Consider the following 17977-nt stretch of genomic DNA (forward strand, 5'->3'; position numbering starts at 1 on the left):
CGACGACTCCCTCCCTCCCTCCTCCCCCCCCCCCCCCCTGGTCGGACTTGAAGTACCCACCCCCGCCGTTGCTCCTCGTGGCCGTCGCCTTCGTTCTTTCGTCCCTGGAAAATTACTTCCACGCCTCGCTATTGCAACTCTTTGCGCCGACCGCTCTTGACTCTCCTTCTTTTCGAGCCGCACCGGGACGCTGCGCCGTGCCGATCTACATTCGCCATCGGGTTTCAATGTTCATGATTCCAAAAGTCGCTCTTTCGCCCCCGGAACATCAAACCAATTGTCATCTCGACCAGTAAATTCGCAGGCGCGAAATATAGTCAAAATGACGAGGCCTCGGATTGTCCGGGCTGGTATGTGCAACGAGTGGAAGTCATGTGTCCGTCGTGCTGATCAGCAAATGTATGATGACAGATACCATGGACCTACAGGACCACCATGCCCCTTCCGCCAAGGATCACTCCAGACAGCCCATGAATGTATCGGGCATTGCCCCCCACCAGGAACAAGCGCTTCGCCAGGCCGACCAGGATACCAAAGCTGAAATCATGCATGGTCCCAGCGCCCAGGACGGCGAACCTGGTGACAACCGCGCCGACGGCATCGATATCTACGACGATGACGATGATGACGACGACGAGGAGATTGAGGATATAGATCACCACGGCGATCTCTCCGGTGAACACGAAGAAGGCGATCTGGCCGACGGCGAAAGTGATGACATGCTAGATGACGATATGATGGATAAGATTTCGAGCTCTCCGTCCATTGACGACGGTATGTCTGGCCTCCTGCGTTCATCCCCATGTCACACCGCAGAAATCTCCGGTTCTCGGGCACTCTCTGCCCCTTGAGGCCCCAATCACGGTCGGACCTAACCCAAATCTAGAGGATATTGACTTCGAATTCGTCTATGCGCTGCACAACTTCTACGCGACCGTCGACGGACAGGCTAACGCCTCGAAGGGTGACACCATGGTGCTGCTGGACGATAGCAACAGCTACTGGTGGCTCGTGCGGATTGTCAAAGACGGTAGCATTGGTAGGTCACCTGCTGTTATAGGTATATCTAAGCTCACCGTAAGCAGGCTATCTGCCCGCTGAACACATTGAAACTCCGACCGAGAGACTCGCCAGATTGAACAAGCATCGCAATGTGGATGTGAGTGTGGCCGCCGTCGGATCTCGGCCAGTTACTGATACTATCTGTGGTAGCTTTCGGCAACCATGCTCGGAGACAATTCGGAGAAATCGAAGAACCCGCTGATGAGGGCGGTGCGTCGCAGAACAACCAAAAACGTCCAGTTCACCGCTCCGACGTACATCGAGGCGTCCGATATCGAGTACTCCAGCGATGAGGACTTGGACGACGCGGCGTCCTTCAACGATGACGAGGGTTCGCGAGCGGAGGCGGAGGATGCACATGACGGCCAAGCGGATGACATCGTTGTTCAGCCATTGAGGACCAAGTCGCAACGCGACAAGGGCTCCGAAGAAGGCGGCGTCGATGACACTGAAGAGCCCGCTAGCAACAGTCCGATCAAGCAACGCTCTAGCCAGGAGCTATTTGAGCCTGAAAGTGAGTGTCTCAGTCCGGTCTCTGGGACCTTGGCTAAGAAGAATGTAGCCGACAACAGTGTGAGCCGGTCGCGAAATGGCACCGTACGCAATACCGATTCCTTCTTCCGAGACGACACCGTGGAGACCAAGAAGATTTCCCTGACGCCCAACCTGCTCCGGGATGAAATTGGCAGTAGTACTCTCTCCAGCGATGCCACTGAAGTAAGTCACTTGTTCCGACCTCGTCGAATGTCTATTGACCTGCATCAGAACCGCGGCAGCATGGAGAATATCGACAAGACCCTCAGTGCGATTGACAAGAGCAAAGAGGATAAAAAGCGCAAAGACAAGAAGTCGGGAATGCTGAGCGGCCTCTTCAAGAGGAAGGACAAGAAGTCCAAGTCCCACGACGAGGATACTGATGAAGCAGAGAAGAACTCGAACGAATTCTCCCGATCTTCACCCCAGCCTAAAACATCCCTGGATTCGTTACCCTCCCCAGTCTCTCCTGAAGCTCGATCCCCCAAGCAGATGGTGGTGCAGAAGCAGCCCAGTAAGCTGCAGAAGCAACCTCCGGTGGCACTCTCTCCAACGAAGCAGGACTTCCCTCGTGAACAGGAGCCTGCTACTATTGACCGAAGCATCAAGTCTGCGATGAGCAGCAAGTCGGATCAAACCATCCGACAAGTCACATCGGAAGAAGCGGATGACATCCCCTCATCACCCCCACTGGGGCCATTCGATGACAGCCAGGAGGTCATGATGTCTTCCGCTCGGGTACCGAGCCCTGCGAAGAAACTGGTGCAGCCCGAAGCGCAGGATCAAATAACGTCACCAGTTGAATCGAACGGCGACTGGCAAGATGCGTCCGAGAATGTATCCTACGCGCAGCGTTCGGTGGCATCGCCCCCACAGAGATTCCAACCGAGACAGTTGGATTATCAGAACCAGGGATTTGACTCTCCGGACAGTGCTTCGATCGAAGAGGCCCCGGTTTCGCCTCTCGGACCCGGACCAGGGATGGATTTCTCCAATCCGGCAAGACATTCTGTTATCTCGGTTTCCCCGCCCATGTCTCCTGTTACGAGTCATCGCGACAGTCGAGGCATTGATGCTCGTTCCTCGTTTAGCAACGCATCTGCGCCTACCCCTACATGGAGTGACGCAAGCTTGCGAACCTATTTAGAAGAAGAGAACGACATCCGTGATTTGTTCGTGATCGTCCATGACAACTCGAATATTCCGCCTGCTGGTCCTGATCACCCGATCACTGGCTGCCTGTTCAAGGAAGAGAGCAAGAGACTGCGAGAAATGAGCAGCCAGCTGGATTCCATGCTGGCTGAATGGGTTGGTCGCCGAGTACGGGAGTCGGCAAGTAGAGCGGATATACGGTCTCAGGCTTGATGCCTGTCGTAAAAGGTGGATTGTCCATCGTTGATGAACTCCTGGTCCAGCTTTTTTATCCACCCCATGGGGCCTGAACTTGCCATGTGCTGGACGCATGGCAACAGCTGGCCTATGGTGTTCTGTTCGCCGCTCTGGTAGGTGCACGACGAGTGCGGCTCTGGAGCGGCTCGGGTCTATAGGATCGTATAGTTCTGATTTCCTTTGTTTGCATTCTGTTTTATTCAGTCTCATGAATTGGGGACTGACCATCATATGTTTTGTTCTTTCTTTCCAGCCTACTACATGGCTGCTGGGATACCCCCCAAACTTCAGGCAATCTAGACCAGATCCTGTCGTTTTTATTTTTGAATAGTTTTATGAAGAGATGTTCATTTCATTCATTTGCATCTGCATTTGCGTATTGTGTTTGGATGAGAGAAATGCATGATCTTCAGTGTGTTTGGGAAGAATCGAGGTATATGATATGGCGTCGAGTGATGGTGGAATGTGCCCTGCATCTCGTGAGGGCTGCAAGGCTGTCGCGCGGCACCGTCAGCTGGCCCTCCCTCCCTCCTGCCATGTCATCTCCAATCCACTGTAACCAACGTAAGCCGTAGTAAATGTTTGCTTTGCTGCCCGGTAGATAGATAAAAACCTGTAATGCAGCCAGTTTGACTCCCGCCCTGACCTTCAAATCTCTATCCCGACCCAAACGTCCGTCAAAATGGGCGGCGACCCATACTCCTCCTCGCAACCCCCACCAGCGCAGCAGCAGTATGACTACAACTACAACTACCCCTCCGCTGACCATGACCAATTCCCCCCGAACTACCAGCAACAGCAGCCCTACGGCTACACCTCGCAGTACGATGTAACCCAGATCCCCCGCTCTCATCCGGACGAAGCTGGCGGAGGAGCCCCCCCAGCCCCAGCCCTTGATCAACAGGATCAACAGCCACCGCCGCACTACTACGACTACGACTATGACCACAACCGTCTGGGTCCGCAATATGAGCCCCTTCCGCCTCCGCCGCATGGGATAGTCAGACAGGGAAGTAACGCGGAATATTAGTGAGATTCGCCTCTCTTTTATTTTTTTTTTCTTTTTTCTTCTGGCTGCTGGCTGCGTCCCCGCGGGGCTTGTTCGCTACTTCTCGTCCGATGATCTCACCCTCAGCCAAAAACCCCGGGTGTCGATCATTCCTTCGTGAGCGTCACTAATCAAGCTCGTAGCAACCCATCCCAACACGACCTCTCCCAGCCCCAACCGGACGACAACGGCGACAACCCCGGATCCTCCGACCGCGGCCTCGGCGGGGCCATCCTCGGCGGCACGACGGGGTTCTACCTGGGCCATAAGAAGAGCCATGGGCTGCTTGGGGCGGTGGGCGGGGCGATTTTGGGGAGTTTGATGGAGAATAAACTGAAGGAGGCGAGGGGGAAGGAGGATCATGATGGAAGTATTTACGGTGGTGGTGGTGCGGGGGGGAGTCACTATAGTGGGAGTGACGATGAGCGGGGGAGTCATTATAGTCATCGGAGTAGTAGCCATAGCCATAGCCATAGCCATAGTCACCACCGGCATGGGCATGGGCATGGGCATCATCACCACCATCACCACCATCGCCATCATCGGCATAGGCATCATCGGAGTTCGTCGAGGAGGAGTGGTTCGGGGGATGGGGAGGGGTATGGTAGTCGGGAAGGAGATGGGGAGGGGAATTATTGATTCCTGGGAGGAGGTCCGGTTGGTTGTTGAGGGATTGGGCTTTGAGACTTTGTTTGTGGATGTTTGTAGGTGATGTGTTCGTTAGGTTGTAGACGGTCTTTGACGGTTGATGCGCTTGATTGTTGTTCTTGCTCATGTTTACGGGATAAGCCTCTGGCTTAAGCACTTGTCAATAGTGATGATGGAGAGATGGTTTGATGAATCTATCAAAGCCAGTTAGTGACTAAGCTTCTCTGTTTGCATTTAGGTGTACAGCTGCCTGCACTGATAGTGTTATGCTGTGCTAAGCTGTGCTGTGATGCCCTGCCGTGTAAGTGCCACCATTTGCCCTTGTAGCTCAACAGTAGAGCGAGATACTGTTGATTTTGCTAGATGTTCGATTCATCCGAAGGGCTTCATTCACCTCTTTATAGTGCCATAGTGTCAATGCAGGAGGACACTAGCACGGACACATCTTAGCATCACATCAACCTATACTTCTAGGTCCAATCAAGGAACACTGGCAGATGCTGAAGGAGAATGACGACAATGCCGAGTGGGATATCATCATCGTTGCGGCCGGTGCCTTGCAGCACTTTAGCGCCACTTGGACCCTGGTTCGGTGGCTGGATCGGAATCTGGGGGAACCTCATCTCAAAACCAGATCTGTCAAAAATAAGTTCAACGTCGAGATCGGGACTATTGACTCTGTGGAAAACAGACAGTCAAGGGTTGATAATCGCAAATCAGTCTGGGGAATTTGAGTAAGGCGTCGATCGTCAGGAGGGAAGCTTCTAACGGGGTCTTGAGACATCTGTCAGTGTTTGCGTTTGTCGCTGTCAAACAACAGTTACAACACAATGATTGATTGGTATGGACGCCTTATCGGGATAATCTATTTCGCCCGGTGGTTAGAGCTGAGATCAAACTCAAACGGAGAATGAGTGGCTGATGACGTGGAGCTGAAGAAAGCCAGAGGCCATCTTAGGGCAATGAAGGGATAATCCATGTCATCATACTGGAAAAGCGCCCTGTTATGGTTATCCTGTGGAGATCCCGCAATCCATGGAAATCCCCATGGGCTGGCTGCCTTGCTGGGATAAAGTTGAGAGGCATGGATCATCCTTATCAGACTCGGATGCTGGTGGATGAGTGGCTGAGTGGATGAATGGGATCGACAGTCAGCTGCTGCTCTGGGGATGAACTGATGATATGAACAAATTGATCGATTTATGAGAACTCACAAATAGTGAACTAATAATCACAGTTAGTCAGTGGATGAGTGGTTCCGACCCTCCTCCGAGAACCCAATCAGGGCCAGGCGATAGGGGAAAGGAAAGGTTATCGATTCAGCTATCAGTGGCATCCATTCATCCCAAGGGCCTCGTGACTCCATCCCCAAATGGAGTGTGACTCTTTCCTTCTCCAGTCACTTCGTCTTTTCCTCTTTCGTAACTATCAGCATTCCTCCCACTCCCCCATTCCCACTCATCCCCCTTCTTCCTTTCCTCTCCCCTTCCCCTTCCCCTTCTTCATTCTCTTTCATCCTCACTCTCTCTCCCCTCCCTCTTAGACAACCATCTTTGTCACTCATTTTCCCGACCCCACCCTTTGTCTTATCCCGATAGATAGAACCACTACCGCACTACAGCCCTATTCCGTCTTATCTACGCCTACGCCTCTTATCATATCAATCCCTCCTCTCAGACAGGCCTCAAGACCGCTGCCCAACGCTCAGCACTCTGGAATAAAGACAATCCGTTTACCTCAGTCAAATCGCTCTAGACACAGCATACAACCTACCTCAAACCATGCCTCCTCCTTTGATACAATACCTGCAACCTACGCTGCCCCAGCACTGCGAACCAACCTCGCCTTTCCTCGCTGCCATATCCTCCTACCTCCACGTCTGCGTGCCTACGTCGTTAGCCTTGATATCCTCCCTCCTGGGAACACTTAGCATCATCTCCTGGCTATTCGCACAGCTCCCGCAAATTTACAAGAACATCCAACTCCAATCAACATCAGGACTGTCACTCTTCTTCCTGGTCGAGTGGTGTCTAGGTGACGCCTGCAATCTCCTGGGCGCCTTGCTCACCCGACAAGCCGGCTGGCAGGTGATCGTGGCCGGGTACTACGTCTTTGTCGACGTCACCCTCGTCTTCCAATACTTCTGGTACACAATCTATAGACGGGGACAGGACGGCTATGGTGCCCTCACCCACTCGCACTATGATAATGGAACGGGAGGTATTCTGGAGGGCGTTCCCTTCTCAGAGGACGACTCGATCTCTCATGTCCCACGTCCCCTGGCGGGCATTCCCGTGTCGACCCCCAAAGACATGAAGGACCTCAAAGAGCCCACTGTTAGCGTGTCCAACGGCCAGTCACCATCCTACAGCAATGAGAAGTACAGCTCCTCCCGCCGCTCCATCATCCGCACCAGCAGCAGCGGGCCTAGTCTGCCCATCGGCTCCCCTCGCACCCTCCTGCTCGCTTCCATGCTGTGTGCCGTCCTCGCCAACGCTGCTCCTACCGAAGTCCAAGCAACAGCGACAGCATCTGGCCTCTCCCCGCATGCTCTCGAAGTGCTTGGCCGCATCATATCCTGGATGTCCACGGTCCTCTATCTGGGCTCGCGGCCGCCCCAGCTCTACAAGAACTACTGCCGGAAGAGCACCTCCGGCCTCTCGCCGCTCCTCTTCATGGCTGCCTTCTCCGGCAACTTCTTCTACTCGGCCTCCCTGCTTACCAACCCCAACGCCTGGTACGACTTCCCTGCCTACGGCGGTGGCGGATGGGCAGATGCGGACGGCAACAACCGAGCCGAGTGGGTGAGCCGGGCCATCCCCTTCTTCTTGGGGGCGTTCGGCGTTTTGGCCTTCGACGGCACCATGGGCGTGCAGTTCCTGGTCTACGGCTCCCGCGACGACGAATCCATCATGGAGGTCGAGGACCCCAAGGATGGTCGCAGCCACTGGACTCGTGTCCGCGGCTGGATGAGGGGCTGGATCCCCTCGGTGTCATCCTCTGCCGTCGCCACGCCTCGCAATCCCGAGAATCAGGCCCTGCTCCGTCAACATGACCGCGAGAGATACGGGGCTGTTTGAATCTCACGTCACTCAAACCAAACCTGCAGGATTGTCGTACTACGCAGCCATCCACGGTCTCCCCGGCAAAGCCTCGGTCTCGGGACCTGTTTTTCTGCCTATCGGCTGGACATGATTATCACACGACTTTATGCCTATCATCACCCCACATCTCACATTACACCACATACCCATGTTATCAGCTTGCTCGGGTTTCAGGATATTATATCATCATTTTTCGGGATCTGTTCTTAACCTCATCATCGTTGGGGGTATTATCACTCTGCGCGACCCTATCAGCGTACTTATACTCATCCTACCGGCGTTATTGGTTTCCTTTCTGGGGTTTATTTTTGTTTCTCTTGGAAAGCGAACGGGGCTTATCACATACAACACGGGGGCGCATTGCATTGATTCCACTAGTTGGCCTAACTGGCTTGATCCTTGTTTGCATAGAGGTCGCTCAACCTGTTCCCCCCTCCAGGTTCCAGTTCTTTCTGCTTTTTTTCATGTGGCCGAGACGATAGATTCGCCTCTACTTTCTCCCTGGTCGATTTTGGCCTGCTTCTGCACATTATCCATACAGCCATACATCATGCATAAGAGTGCAGCCAAGAAGAACCTTGGCCAAGCAGAGCTCTTAATATCAGACACTTTCTCATACAAATTACTCCAGCCTATCTACTAAAGACTCTGAACGTAGATAGAGCCATACCTAATCTACTGCCTTCAACGTACTGTGCTCAAGCAAAACCACCACGATTTCCCATCTTCACCTCCTTCCCCCGAAAAAGGAGAACCAATGATAGGTATGTATATAGTCATAAAAACGAATAAATCAGTCATTCAATTATAAATCAACCACTATTAGAAGTCCCGGTCCCATTTCTCCCTTCGTCTCTGATGGAAAGACAAGAAAACAAAAAAGCTTTCAAGCGACCTTCAGCCTGTGTTCCCTGCGTTTCCAGAGCCCCGCGTTTCCCTTTCGCTCTCATCGATCTCATTAGTTTTAGTTTCAGTATAGGTACAGTACAAGTTCAATTGCTGCGGAAAAAGGCAAGGTGGGTGGGGAAAAACAACGTCGAAATCATGTACACAGCCAATGCAATGTCCGTGCAGGAGGTAGAAAACGAACTGAGGAGGCAATGGGTGAAAGAAGAGGGGGAAAAAATAAATAAACAGTGTATAAATGGAGTCGGTTCATGAGCGTGAATGTCATCCCATGATTTCTCTTGGTTTTCTGTGCATAAGAAGAAAGGGGGGGCAGATAAGGACATGAAGTGCGACATTTGTTAGGTTCAGCTAATGATACACACACAGCTCGTGGTGAAAGAAGAGACTGCCTCCGATCGACCAGCGATACACGGCATTGAATGACCGGCTGCGAGAGAACAACCGGCTTGGAAAATGTACCTGAAGACTCTGAAACAATATATGCAACAGCAACCATTTTCACATGGACTGACAGATTTGACTTCCGGACAGGCCAGCAAAGCTCCAAAGCAGACATGGTAGCTCCTCCCCGGCAAGAAGATTTATCTAAAACAGAGGCGATTTGACATCTTGTACACCCCGTCTGATAACATCCTCAATCGGCCATCTGGGAGGCACAACCTTAGGAGTCCGCTTGCGATGCCATGCCTTCTCCATCTCTGGAGGGGGCGTCATTTCCTCATTCGCCGGTAGAGCACCACCTGCAATTCCCGTGGAGAACTTGAGTTGCAACACGTTGCCGATCTCGTCACAGGCGGTCAAGATACGATCGAGGTCTTCCTTAGTGTGGGCGGCCGACACACAGAAACGGGCACGAGACGAGACCAAGGGGGTGGCAGGATAGCCCACAACAACAACGGAGATCTTCCGCTTCAGCATCTCGTGAGAGAAGGCAGGCATCTTGGCAGGATTAAAGAGGAGAACAGGGATAATCGGCGAGTCGTCGTGACCATACACTATAAAGCCAAGACGCTTCAATCCCAGGCGCAGATACCGGGAGTTAAAGGCCAAGCGCTGTAGTCGCTCTTCACCCTGACCGGGGACAAGCTCGCCCTGAATCAGTCGCAGTGCCGACATAATTTGAGCCAAGACTGCTGGAGCAGGTGCTTCTCCATAGAACACGCCGGAGTTCGTGGCTCGCAGTTTATCAATCATGGCCTTATCTGCTGCAATGTAACCGCCGTTGGCACCGAAAGACTTGGTGAGCGTGCCCATAAGAACATCCACCTCGTTGGTATCGATACCGAAATAATCACAAACACCACGGCCTCGGGGTCCAACCGCACCGATCGAGTGCGCTTCATCAATAAACAGGTTGTACTTGTAGCGTCTCTTTAACTCGATCAAGCCAGGAAGGTTGCACATTGATCCCTCCATAGAGTAGAGTCCCTCCACCACAACTAGGATCTTCTTCCATGGGCGGTGAGTGCGTGGTTGTCCCTGACTAATGGCCTCACGTAGCTTCGCCTCGAGATCGCGCATGTCATTGTGTCTGAACATAGCAATGGAGGCACCGGAAAGACGGGCACCGAATCGGATGGATGCGTGGTTCAGCTCATCCGAGATGATCAAGCAGCCTTTGTTGACGAGAGCCGGGAAAATGTTCGCATTGGTTCCGAATCCCATGGAGAAGACCATTGAGGCTTCTTTACCGACAAATTTGGCGACCAAGTCTTCAACCTCGACATGCAGATCTTGCGTGCCGGTTTCAGCACGGGTGCTTGGTGAGGTGATTCCATACTTCCGGAGCGTCGCCTCGGCGATATCAGCACATGGGCCTTCAGACTGAGCGAATCCAAGGTAGTTGTATGAACTCAGGTTCAGTGTATCAGTTGTCGTGCCGGTCAAATAAAAGTGTCGATTGTGGTCGTCCGTGGCCCGATCGATCAGGGTGATGTATCGGCCAGGCACGCCAGTCACTGGCCTTTCGAAACAATCGTTGATGCGGAGCTTGAGGCGGCGCACGTAGAAGTTGTCAAAATCGCTGTTGAGCGCCCCATAGCCATTCCGGGGCTTCAGGTGACGGTAGTTCTCTTCGCGGAACCGCTTTCCGAAGAAATCGCGCACATGTCCAAAAGCAATGAGGATAAGGTAACTGATATAAGTCGTGAGCAGATAATAATAGGGCGGCTCGTCCATTATAGGCTCCGGAAAAGGCCCGCCAGGATGTCGGCTGGAATAGCGGTGACTGTGGTGACCGATTGGGCCGAACTGAGCATGTTGCTTGGCCAGCCGACGAGCCTCTTCAGGCGAAGGGGGCTGGAATAACGTGGTCGGGGGCTCATCCATGTTGGGGTTACCCGCGGTTGCCGTTGAGAGAGAGATTGTAGGAAGCGACAGAGAAGCAGAGCTGATCGGCGGTGCGACCGTACTAGAATGGGAGCTTCCACTAAGCGACTGAACAGTACCCTGCACAGTCTGAGGCTCAGCCCTTGACTTCGGAGAGGTAGAGAAGAGTTGGCTTAGGCGACTAGGTTTCACGGAGGGCGCCTTGATGGCAATGCCGCCCTTGACAGAAACGGAGGAAGAGAAGGGAGCGTTAGAAGGATCGTTGGTGAGAGAAGGACCGGCAGCTCGACGAGGCATCGCAAGGAAGCAGCCGGACAGAGACACGGAGAATCGTGCGGGTTCGATAGGAGGAAGAGCGCAGTCGGCTGGAGACGGCAAGAACCACCTGGTCGGCAGCACTCACGATTTTTCGAGTAAAGGAAAGATCCGCTCGCTGGCTGATGTTACCTAGCCGCTTGTTGTCTCCAATTGGTATGAACAGCAAACGGCGTTCGTAGATTGTCCACCTAAATGGCCGTTGAGAACATGGTCAGTGACTTGGGCAATTGAGTGTCGCAAAATGGCAAGACATTCGGGGAGCACACAGCGCAAGAAATTACAAGGGGAACAAAAGGGCTTTTGCAAAAGGAGAACAAAGTGTAAAGAAAGGAGAAGTAATCGCGAAAGGTCAAAAAGATGACCATTTAGGAGAGGGGGGGGGCGGCGGAGAATCAGAGATGATCGGTCAGGTACTGTACCTTTTGCACGTGGAGCAACAGTAGCAGGAGGCTCGGAGCCCTGCAACGAACAAGGTAAATTTAAAATCCTTGAGGCCAGGACAGGAGAATCCGCACGAACACTAACCCACCGGAAAAGAAAGCGAAGTGCGGATGATGGTGAGGAGGAGAGAAGAGAAGACGGATGTTGTAGTGGTGGTGGTGGTGGTGGTGGAGGAGGAGATGAGGAGAGGAGAAGGTGGTGGTGGGAACGAACGGGTAGTGAGCGAGTAAGTGAGAGTCGAGTCGAACAATTCGGGAGGGACTCGTTCCTGAAAAGGTCGAGAACTGATTGATTGAATGACTGATTTGTGCAGAGTGCAGAACCAACCCATGGTCATATCAGCCCATTGGGTATTATTAATGAAGAACTAATGAGGATAAACAAATTAAGCGTTCCCATCCTCAGCACGCCCCGATGGGTCCTATTCCACTTTATTCTTTTTTTACTGCTTCTTTTTCTTTATTTCGGTTTTTTTTTCTTTTTTCTTTTTTTCCTTTTTTTTCCTTTCCCTGTAAGTAGTAGTAAGCGGATGTCACGGAGCGGTAATGGAGCGGTAAGTTGGACCCTCGTTCCCAGCCGTTTCGGTGGTTGAGCAATTGGTCAATTGGTTCTGCCCTGGTAATCAATCTTTCCCGCTCAGGTGGACGGAGTCAGAACAACGTACAGTACGGGGCTCAGTAAGAAAATAAGAAAGGGGCAACGCAAGGTGCATGAACTGCCACACTGCACTTCTGTTGTACATTGAATTGTAAACTGGTAGCCTACTCTATATGTACAGTGTACATCCTTCGATGCACGGAGGAATTTCACCGCCACTTATCTCCAGCTTCTGCTGCACTGTACATGGGTGGTTGGATACAACTTTACTCGAGGCTCAACTGGTCAACAGACAACAGACTTATGCAGAACTGTTTCTGCCTCAGGCCAGCATGCATGACTCTACACTACCTGCGCATCTCCCTAGATTCAGCTTGCATTCGCACCTTTGCCCACACAGAGTCATTTTCACCGTCTACTTGGATGGTGATTGTTCAGTAGTCCCCGTACTTATTATCATTGTTGGCTTTGTTCTTGACTCTGTTCCCCGCTGTTATCCGCTCTGTTCCGCCCCCGTTCCGCCCCGGAATGCCCCATAAAATGCTCCAGTCGATCTATAAGTAGTTATAGTAGCCAGACCTAGAACTTGAGATACTGGAAAATCACCTTAAGAATCCGACTCGTCGGCCCTCACTTGTACCAATACCTACTGATCAGGTAGTAATTGAGTTTGGGTGACAGGCAGCAACCACGTATTCACTGGAACGGCAACCGCTTCGGACCCTCGGTTCTTGACAGCCAGATTTCCCTAGATTTGGACCCTTCTTCCTAGACACAAACTGTCACCTTCTATCTGTCGGAAGCAAAACACACGACTGGTAGAGCTCATGGCTACCAACGGAGAAGAATCGAAGGAGCTATGGCGACACTCCTCTCCTCATACCACTCAGATCCATGACTTCATCAAGACTGTCAACAAGGAGCATCTCCTGTCGCTGGAATCATACAATGATCTCTGGGAGTGGAGCATAGCAGAGCCAGCAAAGTTCTGGGAGCAGGTCTGGAAATACACTGCCATTGTGGCTCGTCAGCCTTACAGCCGCGTGAGTAGATTACTGATGGAGATGATGACGCTTGTGTCACTTCACGAAGCAGGGTTTGGAGGCGATGCTAATCAGACCGCAGGCCTTGAGTTCAGAGCAACTTCTCTTTCCACGACCTAAATTCTTCGACGGAAGCAAGCTGAACTTCGCTGAGAATCTTCTTTACCCAACCTCGTCTCCTGACGAGGATGCGGTGGCTGTCATTGCTGCCACGGAATCGGGTCGTGAATACGTGTCCTGGAAGGAGTTGCGAGATCGGGTCAGAAAATGTGCCAACGCGTTGAAAGAGGCAGGCTTGCAGGTGGGGGACCGCGTCGCTGGGTTTCTGGGAAACCATACAAACACTGTCGTTGCGATGCTCGCAACAACGTCAATTGGTGCCTTCTGGACAGGTGTCTCTCCAGATACCGGAGTTCACGCCGTGTTGGAACGCCTAAAGCAGATTGAACCGAAGATCTTGTTTGCCGACAATGCATCGTTGTACAACGGGAAAGTTCACGGCGCAGATGCGAAGCTGCGGGAGATTGTTCCTGGTTTGCCCAATCTTGAGCTCCTGGTCGTGTTCCGTACCGTCGACTCTTATGAATTCCAGCTGGAAGAAGTGAAGCCGCTGCAAGGCAAGGCCGTTCCGTACGATTTTTTTCTTGCGCAGGTTAAAGATGCTGCAACACCTCTGGACTTCGCGAGTCTGGAGCCAGATCATCCAGTCTACATACTATATTCTTCCGGCACAACGGGAGCACCGAAGCCTATCGTACACGGTGCTCTGGGAACGCTTCTCCAACATAAAAAAGAGCATGTTCTTCACTGCGATATACGTCCCGGAGACCGAGTGTTCTACTTCACAACCACGACCTGGATGATGTGGCACTGGCTTGTTTCTGGCTTGGCCAGCGGCGCCACCATAGTCCTCTACGATGGCTCGCCATTTCGACCGTTCGATTCTGAAGGTGGCAGTGGGGAGATGGCCATGCCGCGTCTGATAGATGAACTACAGATCAGTCACTTTGGCACATCGGCCAAGTATCTGTCCATCTTGGAGCAGGCATCTCTAAATCCCACGCAGCACCCTCATCGGCCGGTGAGCCTGCAGACATTGAAAGCCATCTACAGCACGGGCTCACCTTTAGCTCCGTCTACGTTTGAGTATGTCTATTCATCTATCAAGGCAGACATTATGCTGGGCTCAATTACCGGAGGAACCGATATCCTGTCGCTCTTCTGCGGCAGCTGCCCCATTCTTCCCGTTTACAAGGGCGAAATTCAGTGCCGCTGCTTAGGCATGGCCGTTTCAGTCTATGACTATGCCGGCAACGACATCAGCACCTCTGGCGAACCAGGCGACCTTGTCTGCACCAGACCTTTCCCCGCACAACCGGTGATGTTCTGGCCTCCGGGTCCCATAGGGGCGGAGAAATATCGCAAGAGCTACTTCGACGTGTTCGGTTCATCGATTTGGCACCACGGCGATTTCGTGCGTGTGAATCCACAGACTGGAGGAGTAGTCATGCTGGGTCGCAGTGACGGCGTCCTGAAACCGGCTGGAGTCCGTTTCGGAAGTGCAGAGATTTACAACATTCTGCTCAAACATTTCGCAGAAGAGGTGGAGGACTCTCTCTGCATTGGACGAAGACGTGATGGGGTTGACACAGACGAGACAGTCGTTCTTTTTGTCAAATTGCTGCCGCCTGGGGCGGCTTACGAGGTCATATCGGCGAATCTTGCGGCTCGCATTCAGGCGACAATCCGCAAAGAGCTCAGTCCTCGCCACGTACCGGGAATCGTGGCCGTATGCCCTGAGATTCCTGTGACGTCCAACGGTAAGAAGGTCGAGAATGCGGTTAAACAGATCCTATGCGGGTTGAACATCAAGATTGGTGCGAGTGTCGCTAATGCCTCTTGCCTGGACTGGTACCGCACCTGGGCGACAGCGAACTAAGTTGAGAATTGCTAATGAGTGGTATGAGTTACATGTCAGCAAAGTATACTGTAGGAGAATATTTAATGATTAGATTTCCTTGTCGGGCTCGAGCATGTTTTTTCGTGTGTCTTTAGAAATCATGAAGCAATTGCTGCTAGGAATATATCCTCGGCTCGATCTAGATCCTGAATCATTATTAAACACATGACCAACCACCTACGGTCTTGTTTTGCCACACAAATGGCACTACGTCGATGCTGAGGACGCAAATTCTTCGCGTGATTACATACCTGTGACAAGGAGATACTAGTGTCAGCAACCTTCTCATTCTCTCAGATATTGTTACTGCATTGCTCAATCTTGCCCGAGAAATCCTACGAGTGTTTCCCCGCTTAGATAAGCAACCCCGGCTCGGAGCCCAAATCCTTGCGACGCCTGGCCGTGACGAAACCATTTCCCGGAACAGCAGGCTTCACAAAAACTCAGACAAACACGCAAAGTTAGCCTAGACATACTCATTGGGACTTTGAAATACACATACTCGAAGATGCGTCGCTCAGTATTGCGGGCCGTCGAGTCCGCGAAGCCGATTGCTCGCGTGCCTCGCTCAGCTGCGTCGAGAAGCTTTTCCACTGCTACAGACGGGTCTAAGGTACGTTGAGCGCGCAGGTTGGATTTCCGGAAGATGCGCAATTAGCAGGCTGACTCGGAACCTCACGCTCTCTACAGGACCCCGCAGAATTAGATCAGATCACTACCCTGCCGAACGGAATCCGCGTCGCTACCGAATCCCTGCCAGGCCCTTTCGCTGGAGTTGGTGTCTATGTCGACGCTGGATCCCGCTATGAAGATGAGAGCTTGCGCGGTGTGAGCCACATCATGGACAGACTGGCTTTCAAGTCCACCAAGGCACACTCCGCCGATGAGATGCTGGAAACTCTTGAGAATCTCGGTGGCAACATTCAATGCGCGTCTTCCCGTGAGTCGCTGATGTACCAGTCGGCTAGCTTCAACTCTGCAGTTCCCTCGACGCTCGGATTACTGGCGGAGACTATCCGTGACCCTCTCATCACCGAGGAAGAGGTGATCCAGCAGCTGGCCACCGCGGAATACGAGATCGGCGAGATTTGGTCCAAGCCCGACCTCATCCTGCCGGAGCTGGTGCACACGGCGGCCTACTCGAACAACACTCTGGGAAACCCATTGCTCTGCCCGGCGGAGAGACTGGGAGAGATCAACAAATCGGTCGTGGACAAGTACCGGCAGACCTTCTTCAATCCGGAGCGCATGGTGGTTGCCTTTGCCGGCGTGGAGCATGACAAGGCGGTTAAGCTCACGGAGCAGTACTTTGGTGACATGAAGTCTAACAAGCCGGTTCTTTCGGGAACCGGTGTCGAGACTACTTTGTCTCATTCCGAATCGACTCTGAAGGAGGGACAGGTGCCCACAGTCCCTCAATTCACGCCAACTTCAACTGTTTCTACCACACCCCCCACCTCCAAGTCGGGAATTCTCTCGAAACTCCCCTTCTTGAAAAACCTCAGCCTGTCCGGCTCGCAGAACGATGCCGCATCGCCGCTTGATCCGTCGCTAGTGCAGCCAACGACTCTAGACTTGACTCGGCCCTCTCACTACACGGGCGGCTACCTCTCTCTACCCCCCATCCCTCCGCCAGCCAACCCGATGTTGCCTCGTCTGAGCTACATCCACCTTGCCTTCGAGGCCCTCCCAATCTCAAACCCTGACATCTACGCCCTCGCTACTCTCCAGACCCTCCTCGGAGGCGGCGGCTCCTTCTCAGCCGGTGGTCCCGGCAAGGGCATGTACTCCCGTCTCTACACCAACGTGTTGAACCAGCACGGGTGGGTGGAGAGCTGCGTGGCGTTCAACCACAGCTACACGGACAGCGGTATTTTCGGAATCTCCGCGTCCTGCAGCCCCACGCGCACGACCGAGATGTTGGAGGTCATGTGCCGTGAGTTGCAGGCCCTGACCCTTGACAACGGCTATTCCGCCCTTCAGCCCCAGGAGGTTGAGCGTGCGAAGAACCAGCTCCGCTCCTCGCTTCTTATGAACCTGGAGTCGCGTATGGTGGAGTTGGAGGATCTCGGACGCCAGGTCCAGGTCCACGGCCGGAAGGTGAGCGTCAAGGAGATGTGCCGGCACATTGAGGGCTTGACGGTGCAGGACCTGCGTCGGGTGGCTAGAAAGGTCTTCGGTGGTCAGGTCCAGAACCCTGGCAAGGGCAGCGGAAAGCCCACCGTCGTCCTGCAGGAAGGCGAGCTTGAAGGGTACAAGCTGCGCCCGTTCCCTTGGGGAGAGATCCAGGAGCGGATAGCCAGATGGCAGCTGGGAAGACGGTAGATTGGAGGATGGATGATTAGTGAGGTTCCTAGTCCAGCGAACCTCAAGCAAAGTATAGCATTCAGGAAAGGATTATTTCCTGGAAGCAGGTTGAGATAGAGCAGGCTTTCACAAATTCTTCACTCTATGTAATTAGATATAGCCATGAACCTCAATCAAAGTGTACCATAGACGCATCACTGCCTGTATTCTCTGATAGTTGTACGGGCCATTGAAGGCTCACAGAATAAATGATTGATTGAAAAATTGACGTGGAATTGCAGCGCTCCGA

General features: G+C 52.8%; 6 protein-coding genes across 6 annotated transcripts; 5 read left to right on the top strand and 1 right to left on the bottom strand.

Annotated features, from left to right (window-relative positions):
• Positions 1 to 93: 93 nt before the first annotated feature.
• Positions 94 to 3408, top strand: ASPACDRAFT_78172 (SH3 domain-containing protein). Its single transcript, XM_020205126.1, has 7 exons — positions 94 to 350; positions 412 to 774; positions 887 to 1039; positions 1086 to 1159; positions 1213 to 1576; positions 1625 to 1779; positions 1828 to 3408. The coding sequence occupies exons 1-7, from the start codon at positions 323 to 325 to the stop codon at positions 2959 to 2961; spliced, it is 2271 nt and encodes a 756-aa protein (XP_020056593.1). The 5' UTR covers positions 94 to 322; the 3' UTR covers positions 2962 to 3408.
• Positions 3409 to 3667: 259 nt separating this feature from the next.
• ASPACDRAFT_42841 (uncharacterized protein) lies at positions 3668 to 4745 on the top strand (the record flags this gene model as incomplete). Its single annotated transcript, XM_020201162.1, has 3 exons — positions 3668 to 4014; positions 4177 to 4421; positions 4516 to 4745. 3 exons carry the CDS (start codon positions 3668 to 3670, stop codon positions 4743 to 4745), a joined length of 822 nt encoding a protein of 273 aa, XP_020056594.1.
• Positions 4746 to 6462: 1717 nt separating this feature from the next.
• On the top strand, positions 6463 to 7761 carry ASPACDRAFT_42842 (PQ-loop repeat-containing protein; the record flags this gene model as incomplete). Its single annotated transcript, XM_020201163.1, has 1 exon — positions 6463 to 7761. One exon carries the CDS (start codon positions 6463 to 6465, stop codon positions 7759 to 7761), a length of 1299 nt encoding a protein of 432 aa, XP_020056595.1.
• Positions 7762 to 9279: 1518 nt separating this feature from the next.
• Positions 9280 to 11319, bottom strand: lcb2 (putative serine palmitoyltransferase 2; the record flags this gene model as incomplete). Its single annotated transcript, XM_020199524.1, has 1 exon — positions 9280 to 11319. One exon carries the CDS (start codon positions 11317 to 11319, stop codon positions 9280 to 9282), a length of 2040 nt encoding a protein of 679 aa, XP_020056596.1.
• Positions 11320 to 12964: 1645 nt separating this feature from the next.
• On the top strand, positions 12965 to 15518 carry ASPACDRAFT_118327 (acetoacetate--CoA ligase family protein). The gene is made up of 2 exons (XM_020196158.1): positions 12965 to 13421; positions 13504 to 15518. The coding sequence occupies exons 1-2, from the start codon at positions 13206 to 13208 to the stop codon at positions 15358 to 15360; spliced, it is 2073 nt and encodes a 690-aa protein (XP_020056597.1). The 5' UTR covers positions 12965 to 13205; the 3' UTR covers positions 15361 to 15518.
• A 50-nt stretch (positions 15519 to 15568) lies between these two features.
• On the top strand, positions 15569 to 17927 carry ASPACDRAFT_118329 (mitochondrial-processing protease subunit alpha). The gene is made up of 2 exons (XM_020196159.1): positions 15569 to 15994; positions 16072 to 17927. The coding sequence occupies exons 1-2, from the start codon at positions 15890 to 15892 to the stop codon at positions 17704 to 17706; spliced, it is 1740 nt and encodes a 579-aa protein (XP_020056598.1). The 5' UTR covers positions 15569 to 15889; the 3' UTR covers positions 17707 to 17927.
• The last annotated feature ends 50 nt before the right edge of the window (positions 17928 to 17977 follow it).

The sequence above is a fragment of the Aspergillus aculeatus genome (genome assembly GCF_001890905.1).
Source record: "Aspergillus aculeatus ATCC 16872 unplaced genomic scaffold ASPACscaffold_7, whole genome shotgun sequence".
Taxonomy (NCBI): Eukaryota; Fungi; Ascomycota; class Eurotiomycetes; order Eurotiales; family Aspergillaceae; genus Aspergillus; species Aspergillus aculeatus.